The sequence below is a fragment of the Mauremys reevesii genome, linkage group 8, assembly GCF_016161935.1.
Source record: "Mauremys reevesii isolate NIE-2019 linkage group 8, ASM1616193v1, whole genome shotgun sequence".
NCBI lineage: Eukaryota > Metazoa > Chordata > Testudines > Geoemydidae > Mauremys > Mauremys reevesii.
This window is the reverse complement of record NC_052630.1, coordinates 75,217,369-75,230,941: the sequence shown is the minus strand read 5'-3', so window position 1 is coordinate 75,230,941 and position 13,573 is coordinate 75,217,369. Positions and strand designations below refer to the sequence as shown.

Genomic DNA, 13,573 nt, shown 5'->3' with positions numbered 1-13,573 from the left:
ACAGAAACTACATCTCAGCCAAGATTTGCAGAAGTGATGGGTATCCGTATGCCCCCAACTTGACACTTTAGCTCAGCAGTTTCAAAATGCAAAGCCTCTATAAGTTGTTGAGCTGGTCCCCAAAAATCTGTAATTGTTTTTGAAAATCTTGGTCCTAGCCCGTCTCCAACAGTGACTAATGCTGGATTGCTTTAGAAAAAGTGTAAATGCAAGACAGCGAGGCCTGGGGGAATTTCTTCCTAACTTCAGTTGGTGATCACTGTATGGCTCGAGCCATGAGGGCTGACAACTCTGAGTCTATCCTAGCTGCTCAGAGCTCAAGATATTTTCAGACACAAATGTCCAATCTCTTAATAAAAAATGTTTACTACACTATTTAAGTCAAATTTCCTTTGATCAGGAGCTATAAAATAGGACCGTGAAGGCCATCTCTACACATTTTACATCTACCATCTCTCCTCGTTTTTTCTTTTCTTTTCCTCTCCTGGACAGTCCATCCCATACAATCCCACTATTATTGAATGAAGTACCAATAATTTCCTACCATCAACTTCTGTTCTACCATTAAGTTTTCTGTATTATTCGCTATCCTAACATTAGTAATTAATTAATATATTAGCTGCAACAGCAGTACAAAAATACTGTAGGGTCATTCAAAAGACAGCCTAAACTTTTACTGAAAATACATGTGACTATGCAAGGTGATGGACTGACAGGTCGGGGAACTGAAGTGCATGGCACCTAGAGAATCTGCAGGGGCAGTGTAAGCTTCCCACATCTATGTACCAGTTTCCCTCAATCTTGATTTGGAGGGACTATCACTAGGGTTGAAAAGAGTTCTGTTTTCTCATCCATTCAGTTCTTAGCTTCTCAGCTAAAACTGTCAACAAGAATAGCAATTACCATAATACCAGTTGTGGTAGTCTGTGTATACTAGAAAACTGACTGACCCCATGGAGTCATTTCCTATCAATGGCTGAACAGACAAGTGGTAAAAATACATAACCCTCAACAAAAAAAAGAGTGGATTTTAAAAAGACAGGTATGTAGAATCTAGAGAATAATCTGCACCATGCTATGTTCAGTCTTCAGATGTGGAACACTCCACTACCAGAGACCAAGCCAAACAAGAATAATTACTTTTAAAATAGCATGCAAGAGCCATATCCATGCACAAGTCATTTCTCATTAACCGCTGCTAAAGAACAGCCCAGCAACTCCTCTTACTGAGGCAACAGATAAGGAACAACTAACTTAATTAAGCAACGTAACAAGGGAAAGATGACGTGTAAGCTCCTTTCAATAGAAAATGTGCTTCATAAATAATAGAGGCTAGACTCTACAGAGACCAAGAAGTAGACAAAAGTGATGAGGCCTTAGATTTGGCAGTATCCCTTGAAAATTATATTTTTACCTTTTAAGTTAACATTAAATTTGACCAATATAGTGCATGAACATCCACTTCAAGATAACGCTGATAAAGCATTCTGAAATCTGTTAAAACTCATCTCCATTTGTGGACAACTTATTTTTCCTTTATAGCACATAATAAAATATTATTTTTACAGTCCAGGTGTAAGTTTATGATTTTGAAGTATCACTGCTCAGTAAATCTGAATCACTGCTCAGTAAATCTGAATCGCTGCTCAATGAGATTTTAAAAAAATCACTGATTATTACTGTAGGCTGTATACATGTGTTTTTATAAACTCCTTCAGTAACTAGGAGTCTTTAGTGACAAGTGCCTGCAGGTTTTCTAGTTTCTCACAAAACTAAAAAAAACGGAGGATTGCAGTTTTTAACAAAGGTTTTTCCATTAAAAAAAGATTGTATTTTAATCTCAGCTCTTTCACATGCCCATTTCCATCAACTATTTATTTGTACAGGATGTCTGTTTTTTCTTTTCTTTTTTTTTTTTTTTTAAAGAAGAATGAATCATGCTGTCTCTGTTGCATGTCTATACCAGTCCACAAAACAAAATCCCATTACATTTCTCAAATCATCTTCTCCCCTGTCAAAATACTACTACTGAAACAGGGCCAGCCCTGCCCCAACTCAGTCAGTATGACAGCTTCAATCTTAAACCAATTTTATAATAAACAAAAACAAAAAAGGAGAGTTTCATCTTGTTATTTTCTCCTAGTCTTATTTGTGAAATTTCTTCTTCTTCCGATTCTTCTTGCCTGCTGCAAGAGCTGCCTTTTCAGTCATGATCTCCTGGTACTTCCTTTTATTGTATCTGAACAACAAAAAAAATCAATTTACTTATATTAAATATGTCAAATCAGAAAGTAAAAGATGAGTGTAACCTACAAAATCCTAGATACAAAATAAATATTTTGCCAGAGTAAGTTTTGTCTTGTGTTTTCTGTTACACTTATCAAACTAAAGAAGTTTGTATGACTAGTAAAGGAGAAGTGACACTGGTAGTGCTGATGCGATAGGCAAATATTTGGAATCCTTTTTGAAATACTGCTGGTAGAATTATCACCACCAAAAACTTAGGGGAATGGGACTGTTGCATCACACAACATAAATGAAACATTTTAGTCTGTTTACAGGCTAGCTCCTCTGAGGAAAAAAGCAATAATTAAATGAAATGCAAATTTTAAAAACACCCCAGTATTTTGCATTAGCAGCTCTTACCTGTAGCAATGGATTTTTACATCATGCACACAATTAGACTTCTTACATGTTTTATGGTTCACTAAATGGCTGTCTATTTGTTAACAATGACCAGGCTCAGCCAGAGTTGTGATGCCAATACCACTAATGTCAGCAGTTTATGTTGAACCTTATGTTAACCTCTCAGTGTACTCTTTGATATTAACAATCAGTTTTATTCTACTGAAGATTTGCGAGAAGACTAAGATTAATGTTCAATAATACATAGAACATACATGGCGAAGACAGGCTAACTTTAGCTGTTTTCCCAGGGCAGATTCTCCTGTTCCTGCATCAATTAGCAGCGTGAACAATGTCAGCATTTTAGTGCTTGCTGAGGCTGCTGCTTGCCAACAGGAAACTTGACAAACAGTTGTAACGCCCAAGTGCTTTATTCAGTTACTTTATTAATTACTCACAAACACTAGAATTGTCAGGCTTTGTGAGCAATTCATCTTTAAACATTGCTTTTAATAAATATTTTTTAATTAATCAGTGCCTATGAAAGAGTACTGGCTAAAGCTAATCATACTGGTAGGAAATAGCTATGGAAGTTTCCATACCCTACGCTGCCAATACATTTAAAATCCTGACATGCAATCAATGCAATCAACTCCTTGTATCCCAACCCTGGTTCTCTTCATTTATATGAAAAGATGAGAAACTGCAGCTGGGCATCATTTTAACAGACCAATATCCAAAATGGTTTAGGTTTGCCAATCCACCCCAAGTATTATAGATGATCTAATATTAACTCATTAAATCATTCTCTTAAAAAAAATTCAAATAAATTTGATTATCACGAAGGTGCCAGACTGACAACCCTGTAAACTGAAATCCCATCTATATGCATAGTTACAGCACAGGTAGCAGCAGAGCAGGTTCACTTTCTTCTCCCCATCAACATGCCTGAATCCTATTCTGCAAAGGTCACTTCCAGAAAAGCAGAGGTCGGTCAGGCCCAGTCCAATAGGCTCTGTGGCAAGATTGCCACTTGTGTTGACTTCTGTTTCCATTATGGAACTAAACCAAGACCACCAACTCCCTTCCTATAATCCATTAGATAACTGATAACTTTTATATAGTACATACTGCTTCCAATATACTTATCTAATTCAGTAAAGCATGAATTGATCAACTCCTATTACTCTGATCTCTGGAATGGAAGTGTCTCATGGTGGCACTAAGATGGCTCTAATGTTTTTTGTTGTGTTTTGTTTTTTTTAAATACAAGAAGTAATTCAAGTTAACTGAAAGGAAAAAATAAGTTACTCTAATCAAAATTGTAATACATTTCTGTCTCATATGGATTATACTGGTAGTATTATAGTTATAAAGCAGCTTATTTTTAAATACCTCCTAAACTCAGAATCTGCAAGCAGCTCTTCAACAATGGTTCTCTTCCTTTGTTTCTTGGGGATTCGAGCATGGTAGAAGTCTATCGGAGTGTCAACCACAGTCCCAACCTGGGAAAAGAAAATTTAAAATGAGCCTTCTTGCAACATAATACCAGGGTTTTTGTTTGTTTTTAATGACAAGTCCCAGGTGTTTGAGGAGAAAAATGGGAGGAATCATGAAAAGCTGTAATGCAAAGTGTCAAAAGAAACAAACAGTGTTTTGTATGCATAATCACCATTTTCCCTCTTATGTTTAATCCAAAGAGCAGCATGTGAAAACAGTGCAGTTCTGAACATAGGGACTACCATGGTAATCACAACCTAGCTCTCGAAATTTATATAGGATTATATTTTTGTTTACCTGAGAGAGAGGCAATTAAATCTTTCACAGGTCTTGTCTTTATCACTACAAAGTTATTGCTCAGCAATTACAGTTACCTTTTAACCCAGTACAGGACTTAAGGGTCCTACCGTGAAAAATGTTGAGCCCACTTCCACTCCCATTGATTCATGCCTGATGCTTCTCTGAGTTCTGATCTTTCACAGCAGTTGGTTTGGTCACCATGGGGATAAGGGAGGCCCATGGAGCATGTATTTCCTAGTGTGGTCAAATGTGGATCTTGATCTTGATTAAATAGAATGCCACCAGATACTATCATGACAGGAAACTTATAATAGCATATAACAACGCTCAGCCTTGAAAGCAAGCCACCAATATTTTGAGAAAAATGAATATTTGTAAATGTGTGCTGAATATGCCAAATAGCTAGAGGCAGAAAAGGACTAAGAACCTAACTAAAAATATAAAAAAAAAAATTCCAGATTTCCTGCAAGTTGCACCAGTTTCCAATTGCTGTCAAACCACAAAATACGTTAAGCTGCAATAGCTACAGTAGCAGTAATTTCAGTGGATCAATGGTGCCAGTCCACAAAAGAGAATCTTGACTAATAAGAGAACTGATTATTATTACTATTATAGACTTGTAAAAAAGACTGATATACTAGAGAAGACTTGCAAATCTGAAAGATTAGATACAAATTTATTACCATTGTGTGGTGTGAAAACAGATTTTGAAAACAAAGGGATACATTTCCATCCTGTGACATCAGTTACAAGTCAGCATGCGAAAAAACAATACAAAAACACAAGCATATATAGAAGTACATAGATAAGGCTAAATAGCTGGTTGCAACAAAATCCCACTTGTAAACTGTAATCAAGTTAAAAAATTGTAAGTAAATGAAAAAACAACAATTTTATAGTCTATGCGTCTAATTGTAAAAGTGAGTTCAGACAAATGGACATCTAAAAATAACTAGATAGGAAATAAGCATAACTGTTCTGGACTAGAAAAGTAGTAATAGGATCTCTATTTTTCCTGGTTCCTCACCTGAAAGTACTTGGGCAGACCATCTCTATCATTCTTCTTGTAAAAACGTTTGGGGTCCACGGAAGCCCTCATCTTCAGAGCCTTTAGATCATTTTTCAATTCATTTGTCATTTCTGGAGCTTTCATACCAAACCAGCCATCACCTGTTGTTTTCTCTCGCTCTGCCTATGACACAATACAAAGAACAATAAAACTGCACTGAAGAGCTTTAGTGGTGGAGAGGAAGGAAGAAAGCAAAGGGGTGCTGCATTTAAAATAAAAGTTTGTATTATTTAAGAGTATATTTCAGGGAACTTTACAGTCTGATTTTACAAATAAGCATTAATTAACCTTAGCAACTGGTGCCTCCCAAGGACCTGATCTTGGTTTCCCAAACATTCTGAAGAACAAAAACAACAAACTATGCAGACGTCACCAGGTAAGCAAACATATTCTTATAAAATATAGGGAAACAAGATGACAAGGAAGCCCGTTTTCAAAACATGCCAATTTAATCAACTCTGCAACTGGGACAAGGATTTTCCTCAGGTCAGGCATTGGGACCAGCATTTGCCGTTTCAGTCTTTGTTCTTGTCTCAACAGTTCCAGAAAGCTGAATCTCATATTACTGTTCAATGCGGATATGAATTTGCAGTTCATAAATCAATATACTTAAGAGGGCTACGCATGCATGCATGCATGCCACCTCTACATTTTCATATAGCAAAGATTAAAAGCAGGCTTATTCTGGTGTAGTAGCACCAGATGTTACCATGCTGTAACAGTCAGGGGCTATCCACCTACCTTGCGCTGTTTCTTTATCTGATGGATTGACTCCCTGAATGGTGGAACACAGTCCTTTTTTTCAAAATCTGGAGTTATTATACTCTTCTTCAAGAGCTAAAAGATATCATTAAGTTATTGTTTAAATCATGTTACTGATGAGACTGATCTGAATTGTATTACACATTTGGTTACACAAATAAGAAGCATAGAAAAGATAGGGAATCATAAGTAAGCATCACCTCAATAAAATGGTTGCTAAGTGAGACAAGCCTCCCCGCCCCATGATGGAGGAAGTGGGAGTTCTTAAAACTAAAGAGCACAGGGCTGGCCAGCTACAAAGTGCAGCAGGCTGGCACTGGAAGAAGTGAGCTAGCAGACCCTGCTGACAGAGTAAATGAGCCAATTAGGGATGGGATTGTCTAAGAAAATAACTTTGCTGGAAAGCAATGCATGCCTGTCACCCACTGACAGTAAGCCTAAAACCCTATCCTGAACAGGTATGGAGGGGTCAAATGGCCCTTCAACTCAGCAGTTCTCATATTAAGCATTGTGAGCCGACCTAATTTTGCTGTGCTGTTTTGAACCAAGTTTTAGTTCCTGCTGAGGGTGTAACTGTCTGAGGGCACAGCACCAGACTCAATCTCACTCACAACTGACAGCATGGGAATTATTATCTAGAACTGCAATGATGCAGTGTAGCAGAAACTCAATTCATGAAATATAATCTCTAGATAAATATCTGGCATGTATTTGAGTGGACTGGACCTCTTCCTATTCTGTAGGATAATCCTCAGTATTTACAATGCACTGAGGGCTCTATGTAGACTCTTATATGCTATATACATTTAATTCCTATCATAAAAACAAATTTAAATAAATAAATGCTTGCGCCATACAGAATTTCTCTTTCCTCCAAACTCTGCTAACAAGGCTTTTCTTTTTAAATAAATATCACAATTGGATTCATTTTAGCATCTTTGAATCCCAGACATCTGTGTAAATTTATAACCTTAGATTCACATTACCTCTTCTTTCTTTTCCCCCTTTAACTGTTTAATTGCACTTGAGCCAGCTTTTTGTTTTCCTGCATCAAAGCTAATATATAAGCCTCCAAGCCTCTTGATATTTAGACCAGGATCTATGCTGCTTGATAGATGTAAACTGAAAGAGAAATGGCTAGTTAATCATTACAGTAATATTAACAAGTTTATAGTGATCTTCCAGTGTGCCCCCTGAAGAAAGGCAGGATTCAGAGTAAATGTCTTTTATCCTTCTCTGTACTCCTGGTGCATATCAGATAGCTGTCATAAAGGGGTTTCTAGATTGCACCGCTCAAAGGAAATGGGGTTACACAACTAAAAGTGGAAGCGGAAATACAGAGAGGTATAGCAAATCATACTGTACTTCCACTTGGCATAAAGCATAACATTAATTAATAAAAGTTTGTTGGAGAGAACTAGAGGGGAATCACTTCCACAAAGCCTCCTCTGACTTGCATCCCTATTTTGGACATTCCTATTTTATGTGAGATTATGTAGATTATCCATGTTATCAAAATATTCCCTTTCAATGTTTTTTGACTTTCAAAGTGAAAAATTCAAGGTCACTGCCTATCTTTTATACATTTTGTAATTTGTTAACGAGGAATCCAAACAGAAGAGCAAGAAGCAACAAGAACAAGTAAAAGCAGAAGAACAAGTTGGAGGCAGAAACATATTGGTTTCTTGAACACTAGTGTCTGTATGTTTGCTACCATCAGAGACTTGTAATGCCCTTGCCTGTATTCCTAACAATACATTTTCAAAATTTTGTTTCTAATAATATAAAGTAATATTGCACCATTTGTCCCCTTACGGCATTCTGGCAATACAATTAACTAATTCATAAAATATGTTTGATGGTCAATGCGAGAGGCATATTTTCTGTTGAAAAGATTTAATGAAATGGCTATGCAAAGCAGGGTTTTTTAATATGTGGTAACCAAGGAAGAGGTTTAAAGACTTGGCCCTGGCACACTACGGCAAATTAGTTAGACTTTGAAATGGAACCACCTGGGTTCTATGCTCAGGTCTGGTGCTTAATATGCTTTATTTTAAAGCAATTTTTATACATGCTTGGAATGATAGAAGGCTGTGATCTGTTTCCATGTGTGGCTAACTTAGCAAAATAGCGAACTATTTCATCAAATGAACTGACATAGGCAGGGGTCACAAATACCCATTATTAGCTTGGACAGTGCCCATGCATTCCTGTTCCTCCCTTTCATTTAAGTTTTAAAAACCTTTGTCTTTATTTACCTACCTTAAAGAAAAAACAAGGAATGATGTTTGTTTTTTCAACTTCCCAGTTTTTTACGCTTTATTTCAAAAACTACTTAAGATGATTAAATGATAGTGTTTTCAGTACTAAGAATGCTGAACTCCATCTAAAGAGCTCTGTAATTCACAGGAACACAAACTATGAATTGTTATGAGATTCAGCCAACAAAAATAGGTATTGGAGTGGGTGGGGAGAGCCACTCCTGTTGTGAGGAAAGGTGCCACTACAGAATGGAAGGAAAGAGCCTCAGGTGGTGATAAAAAGATTTAAAAAACACAACCGACGAGGGAACCACCACTAAAGGGTCCTTAAAGGACAGCCACACTGGTGGAACCTCTGCATGTAACAGACCTATGTCTGGATGTAGGCATAACAGAAAGACTTGTTGAATTGTGGAGCTATAATTCCACTTTGGAGTTCAAGCAACTCCGGTTTCACACATTGATTATATCATCACAAGAACTCTCTCATTATTATACTAACAATATGCCTGTTATAATCCTATGTGGCTGCTTAAGTTATCTCTAAAAACACTTACATATTAGGCTTTTTATTTTTCAATAAATATGCATCTTCATCTTCATCTACGAACTCCTCCTCATTATCTTCCAGATCTGAGGACTCATCTCTTTCACTTTCTTCATCCTTATTTTCTGCATCGCTCCTTCTTTCTTCATCTTTACTTTCTGCATCGCTCCTTCTTTCTTCCTGTTCTAGGTAATAATTTTTGCTGTGGCCCAAATCAGGTTCTGTGTCAATTACAAACAGTTCTCCATGTGATGAACCATTTTCTAAAGATTTGTTCAAGGACGACTTCTTATTTCTGGTCTCTGCTAAATACAGATTTTCTCCTACATCACCCACTTCTTCCACATCACTGTTTTCAGTTTCATCACTCTCATCACTGCTCAGGAGCAACTCAGCAGATTTCTTTTTATTACATGATCTTTTGGTTACAGGTGGGGAGGATTTAGTAGCTAGTTCTGCTTGACCTTCACCATTGTCTACACAGATATCAGACATTTTGCAGTCACCATCACTGTCATCACCAGTTGGTGATAGGTGTATGCCCTTTTGTGGGCTGGTGGTTGTGCTACTTGGCTTGTCTGCTACCATTAATTCATCTGCATGAGTGAAAGATCTCTGTGTAGCCTTCCCAATATCTGCTTTTTGATATTCTGGAATTGTATCTCTTTTACTTGGGGTTGTCTGCCTTTGGGACTTAAAGGATTCATCAAGGCTCTCATGGTCAGATAGAAAAAGAGAAGCACATTCTTTTCCAGTTATGTCTCTCTCCTTTTCTAACATTTCCTCTGAGTTCTCTACAATTTCCAAGTGTGTCTCCTTTGTCGTCTCTTTTTTAGGAGATGCTATGGTACAGCTTTTTCCTATTTCTTTAGGACTGCTGGGTGTTGAATCAATTAAAACTTGTTTTGGGTCATCACTTGGGTTTGTATTGGCAGATTCAGTCTGGCATTGGGTCTTGCAGGGGCTGGGTTGTTTATGACTCTGAGTGACGTATCTATTAGGTGAAAGAGAGGATGCTTGCTCTGTATCTGAATCAGATTTTGTGACATGTTCACAGTCAGATATGACTACTGGCTCGGATTTAATTCTGTCCTCAGTTAACGTCTCATCTTCCAGCACAACTTCACTAACTTTTTTCTCAGTTTGTCTAATGGTTTCTGCTTGTGATTTAATTAGCATACTTCTAGTTATTCTTCTGCTAGTTACAGATGGCTCCACACAAAGACCCGAGCACCATGACTCTGCATCTGAAACCTCTTCAGCTTGGGCTTCACAAACTGGATCTGGGTGGAGTTTAGCTTTGCATTTCCTGCTTCTCGTAGTTCTTGTAGCACTAGTAGTACAGACGCCAGATACAGTTGAAGAACATGACTCAGCTTCAGAGACATCTTCATCCTGAGATTTACTTAATTCCCTCAGAAGAGCTGCCTTGCTAGGCCTATTTTTGGCTGGTGAATCTGGTTGGTAAGGAATTGTGATTTGTCTTCTCCTTGTTATCCTTATAAATAAAGGTGTCTCAACTTCAGACATGGCAGAGTAATTTGATTCTGCTTCATCTCCATCAGCCTGTGACTCAGCACTTGATTTTGTTGAATGCATATTTTTGTCTCTATTCTCAGTTGTTTGTGCCTCAGAGGGACCACCAAGATCTGATTTTGTTTCAGCATCTTCCAACCCCTCATTCTGAGATTCATGAATGGCTTCTGGCTGAGAGTTTCCTTTAGTTCTTCTCCTGGGCATTTTCACAGAAACTGGAGTACTAACTTCAGCAGATGCCAGCTACAGAAATAAAAACGATCAACAAAAAACAAGACATTTCCACAGAAAAATACACCTTTAAAAAAATCATACGAGTAATTCTGGCCTCAGATTCACAAGCATTTTTACTTTTTAAATAACTGTCTAGAGAAAGGTTTCAGAATAGCAGCCGTGTTAGTCTGTATCCGCAAAAAGAACAGGAGTACTTGTGGCACCTTTGAGACTAACAAATTTATTTCAGCATGAGCTTTCGTGAGCTACAGCTTCGGTAGCTCACGAAAGCTCATGCTGTAATAAATTTGTTAGTCTCTAAGGTGCCACAAGTACTCCTGTTCTTTTTGCGGATACAGACTAACACGGCTGCTACTCTGAAACCTGACATTATGCAAGGCACTGCATTTAACTGTATGGAGTGGAAATCCATCAATTTCATGAAGAGGCATCCGAAGAAGTGAGCTGTAGCTCACGAAAGCTCATGCTGAAATAAATGTGATAGTCTCTAGGGTGCCACAAGTACTCCTGTTCTTTTTGTCTAGAGAAAGTTAACCTGATGACATACATTTTGCATTATGCAATGCTTAGTACCATAACCTGCATTCATCACTCATTTGCCCACCTATGCCTTTTGCAAACTAGCATCAGACTTTGCCCACCACATTGCCTCCTCCTGGCAGAATCCTACTTCCTGAGATGTGTGCTGTTGAAGGCCTCATACATATGCTTATGTCCAGCAACTGATTCCTAGGGTTTCTTTTTCTGCTTTATACCTCCACACAGTCCTTTATTAAATCTGTCAAAGTTAATTGTGATTTATTTATGTAACTGGACAGCTGAGAATGGCCTTAGTTCCAGCGATCTCCAGCTGCGAGAACAGCCTTATGGACTGTCCTCTAGAACCACAAAGGTGGTATAAATCACTGTTAGGACACCAGACCCCACACCAACTGGAAGTCTATCAGACCCAGGAATCAAGCTGCCCTCTAGGCAAGAATAAGCAAAAAACACACCCCAAAAATACATAAACTAAACCAAATGCTCTGAATCTAGTTCAGTCTGGGTTTGGCAGGCTGCCATAGGAAGCAGATTCCAAAGATGGAATTCTTAACTCAGACAGCCATCCCTAACTGCTGACTGTTTAAGCCTGGGAACTGATCGCAAGAGCATCACAGGGAATAGTAATTCCCACAATAAGGTACAGAGTCAACCTTTCAAAGACCTTTGCCCCAGACCATTCATGGCTACAAAGATTACCAACACTGTGAACTGGTACTAATAAATAAAAGTCAGTACAAAGACTTGGGTTCAAACATGATGTAGTCATTGAAGCTTGTTCCACAGCAGGCAAATGCATTCGGCAGTAGCAGGAACCTTCTGGCAGACAGAATATACTATGTTAAGGACGCTACACTATCTCGAGTAGTCCTAAACCCGTCTAACCCAATGGCATCTATGCAACGATGCTTCAGCCTCCAAGGCATGGATGACTGTTGCAAAGTCTGTATCGCATAGAAATAAATACTCAAAAACCTCTTGGCTAGCATTAGATGATGAAAGGCACCACGAACCACTGTTGCTATCTAAAAACTGATAATGAATCTAACAGAATTCCCCAGGCTGCGATTCCTATGTCAGCACACAGCCATTTTATTCTGAACAGCATCTGTCATACAGAGTGTATCCCAAAAGTCCCCCATCAGTTAAACAGCCAAAGAGTGAGAAAGCCCTTACAGAAGAAAGAAATGCAGAAGTGTGTCCAATTATTAAAACCCCCTCAGGTCTAGGGAGCCTTTCAACTGTGCCCTACCATAGTTCAGCGCTACAGCTAATACACGATACTTCACTTTCAAGCCGGGAGCGGCCGGCAACCGAACCGCTGGAGAAGGGGGCCAGCCCCCTCAGCAACGCAGGCAGGAGAGCACCCACCACCACCGGCGGAAAACACAAGAGCCGGGGAAGGGGCACAGCGCGGGCGGCTGCCACCCCCCGGGACCACCCCAGGAGCCAGCAGACCAGCCAAGCCCCCGTCAATCGCTTCTAGCAGGCCCATCACCGGGGTATTTGGGCTGGGGTCCCCCACCGGGGGAGCGGAGACGGCGGCCAGGCGGAGCACCACTGCCCGGCCCTGGGGCACAGGCCGCACCTCACCGCAGCCCCCGGGGGCTCCAGGCCGCTCACCCGGGGTCGAACTCCGGCCCCCTTCGGCGAAACAGGCCCCGCGCTACAGGGCGAGGGGAGCCGCCCGGCAGCCTCCGTCCGTGCCGGGGGCCGCACACGCTGGGCCGAGCCCGGCCCGCGGTGCGCACAGACCCCAGCCGGGCCCTGGCACGGGGCCTGCGGGCGCCTCCCGCTTCCTTCCTCCCTCTGCCGCAGCCGGGGCAGCGGGCTCCGGCTCCGGCTCGCGCCGCGCTGTTCGCCGCGTGGCCACCATCTTCCCCCGCGTGCCGGGGTGTGCGCAGCGCAGGGCCCCGCCCGCTGCCTTCCGGCCGGGCCGCCGCGAAAAGCGCTCCGGCGGGACACACACCCCGCGTGCCGGAGTGAGCGCAGCGCAGCGCCCCGCCCGCTGCCTTCCGGCCGGGCCGCCGCGAAAAGCGCTCCGGCGGGAAACAGCCGCCCCCGCGGAATGTGCTCCGGGGAGCAGTTACCGGTACAAGTGCTGCCTGCTGTAGCAAATGCCTACGGGGAGCCGTTTTTTGCACTATAGTCTGTGTGACATTGCTACGTGTAGAAATGTGCTCTGGGCAGCAGCTATTG

The 13,573-nt window shown here is 40.5% G+C and overlaps 1 protein-coding gene across 1 annotated transcript; it reads right to left on the bottom strand.

Annotated features, from left to right (window-relative positions):
* Nucleotides 1–1,381: 1,381 nt before the first annotated feature.
* DNTTIP2 (deoxynucleotidyltransferase terminal interacting protein 2) lies at nucleotides 1,382–13,327 on the bottom strand. Its single transcript, XM_039485144.1, has 7 exons — nucleotides 13,182–13,327; nucleotides 9,075–10,843; nucleotides 7,243–7,378; nucleotides 6,236–6,331; nucleotides 5,453–5,617; nucleotides 4,021–4,130; nucleotides 1,382–2,239 (listed from the first exon to the last, which is right to left on the bottom strand). The coding sequence occupies exons 1-7, from the start codon at nucleotides 13,248–13,250 to the stop codon at nucleotides 2,146–2,148; spliced, it is 2,439 nt and encodes an 812-aa protein (XP_039341078.1). The 5' UTR covers nucleotides 13,251–13,327; the 3' UTR covers nucleotides 1,382–2,145.
* Nucleotides 13,328–13,573: the final 246 nt, after the last annotated feature.

What these genes read in the sequence shown, in the direction of transcription:
- DNTTIP2 (XM_039485144.1), bottom strand. Translation starts at nt 13,250, where the DNA reads ATGGTGGCCACGCGGCGAACAGCGCGGCGCGAGCCGGAGCCGGAGCCC. An exon ending in AGGGGGAAAAGAAAGAAGAG is followed by an intron (nt 6,332 to 7,242) that starts GTAATGTGAATC and finishes GATATCTTTTAG; the next exon opens with CTCTTGAAGAAGAGTATAAT. An exon ending in GCAGATTCTGAGTTTAGGAG is followed by an intron (nt 2,240 to 4,020) that starts GTATTTAAAAAT and finishes TTTGTTGTTCAG; the next exon opens with ATACAATAAAAGGAAGTACC.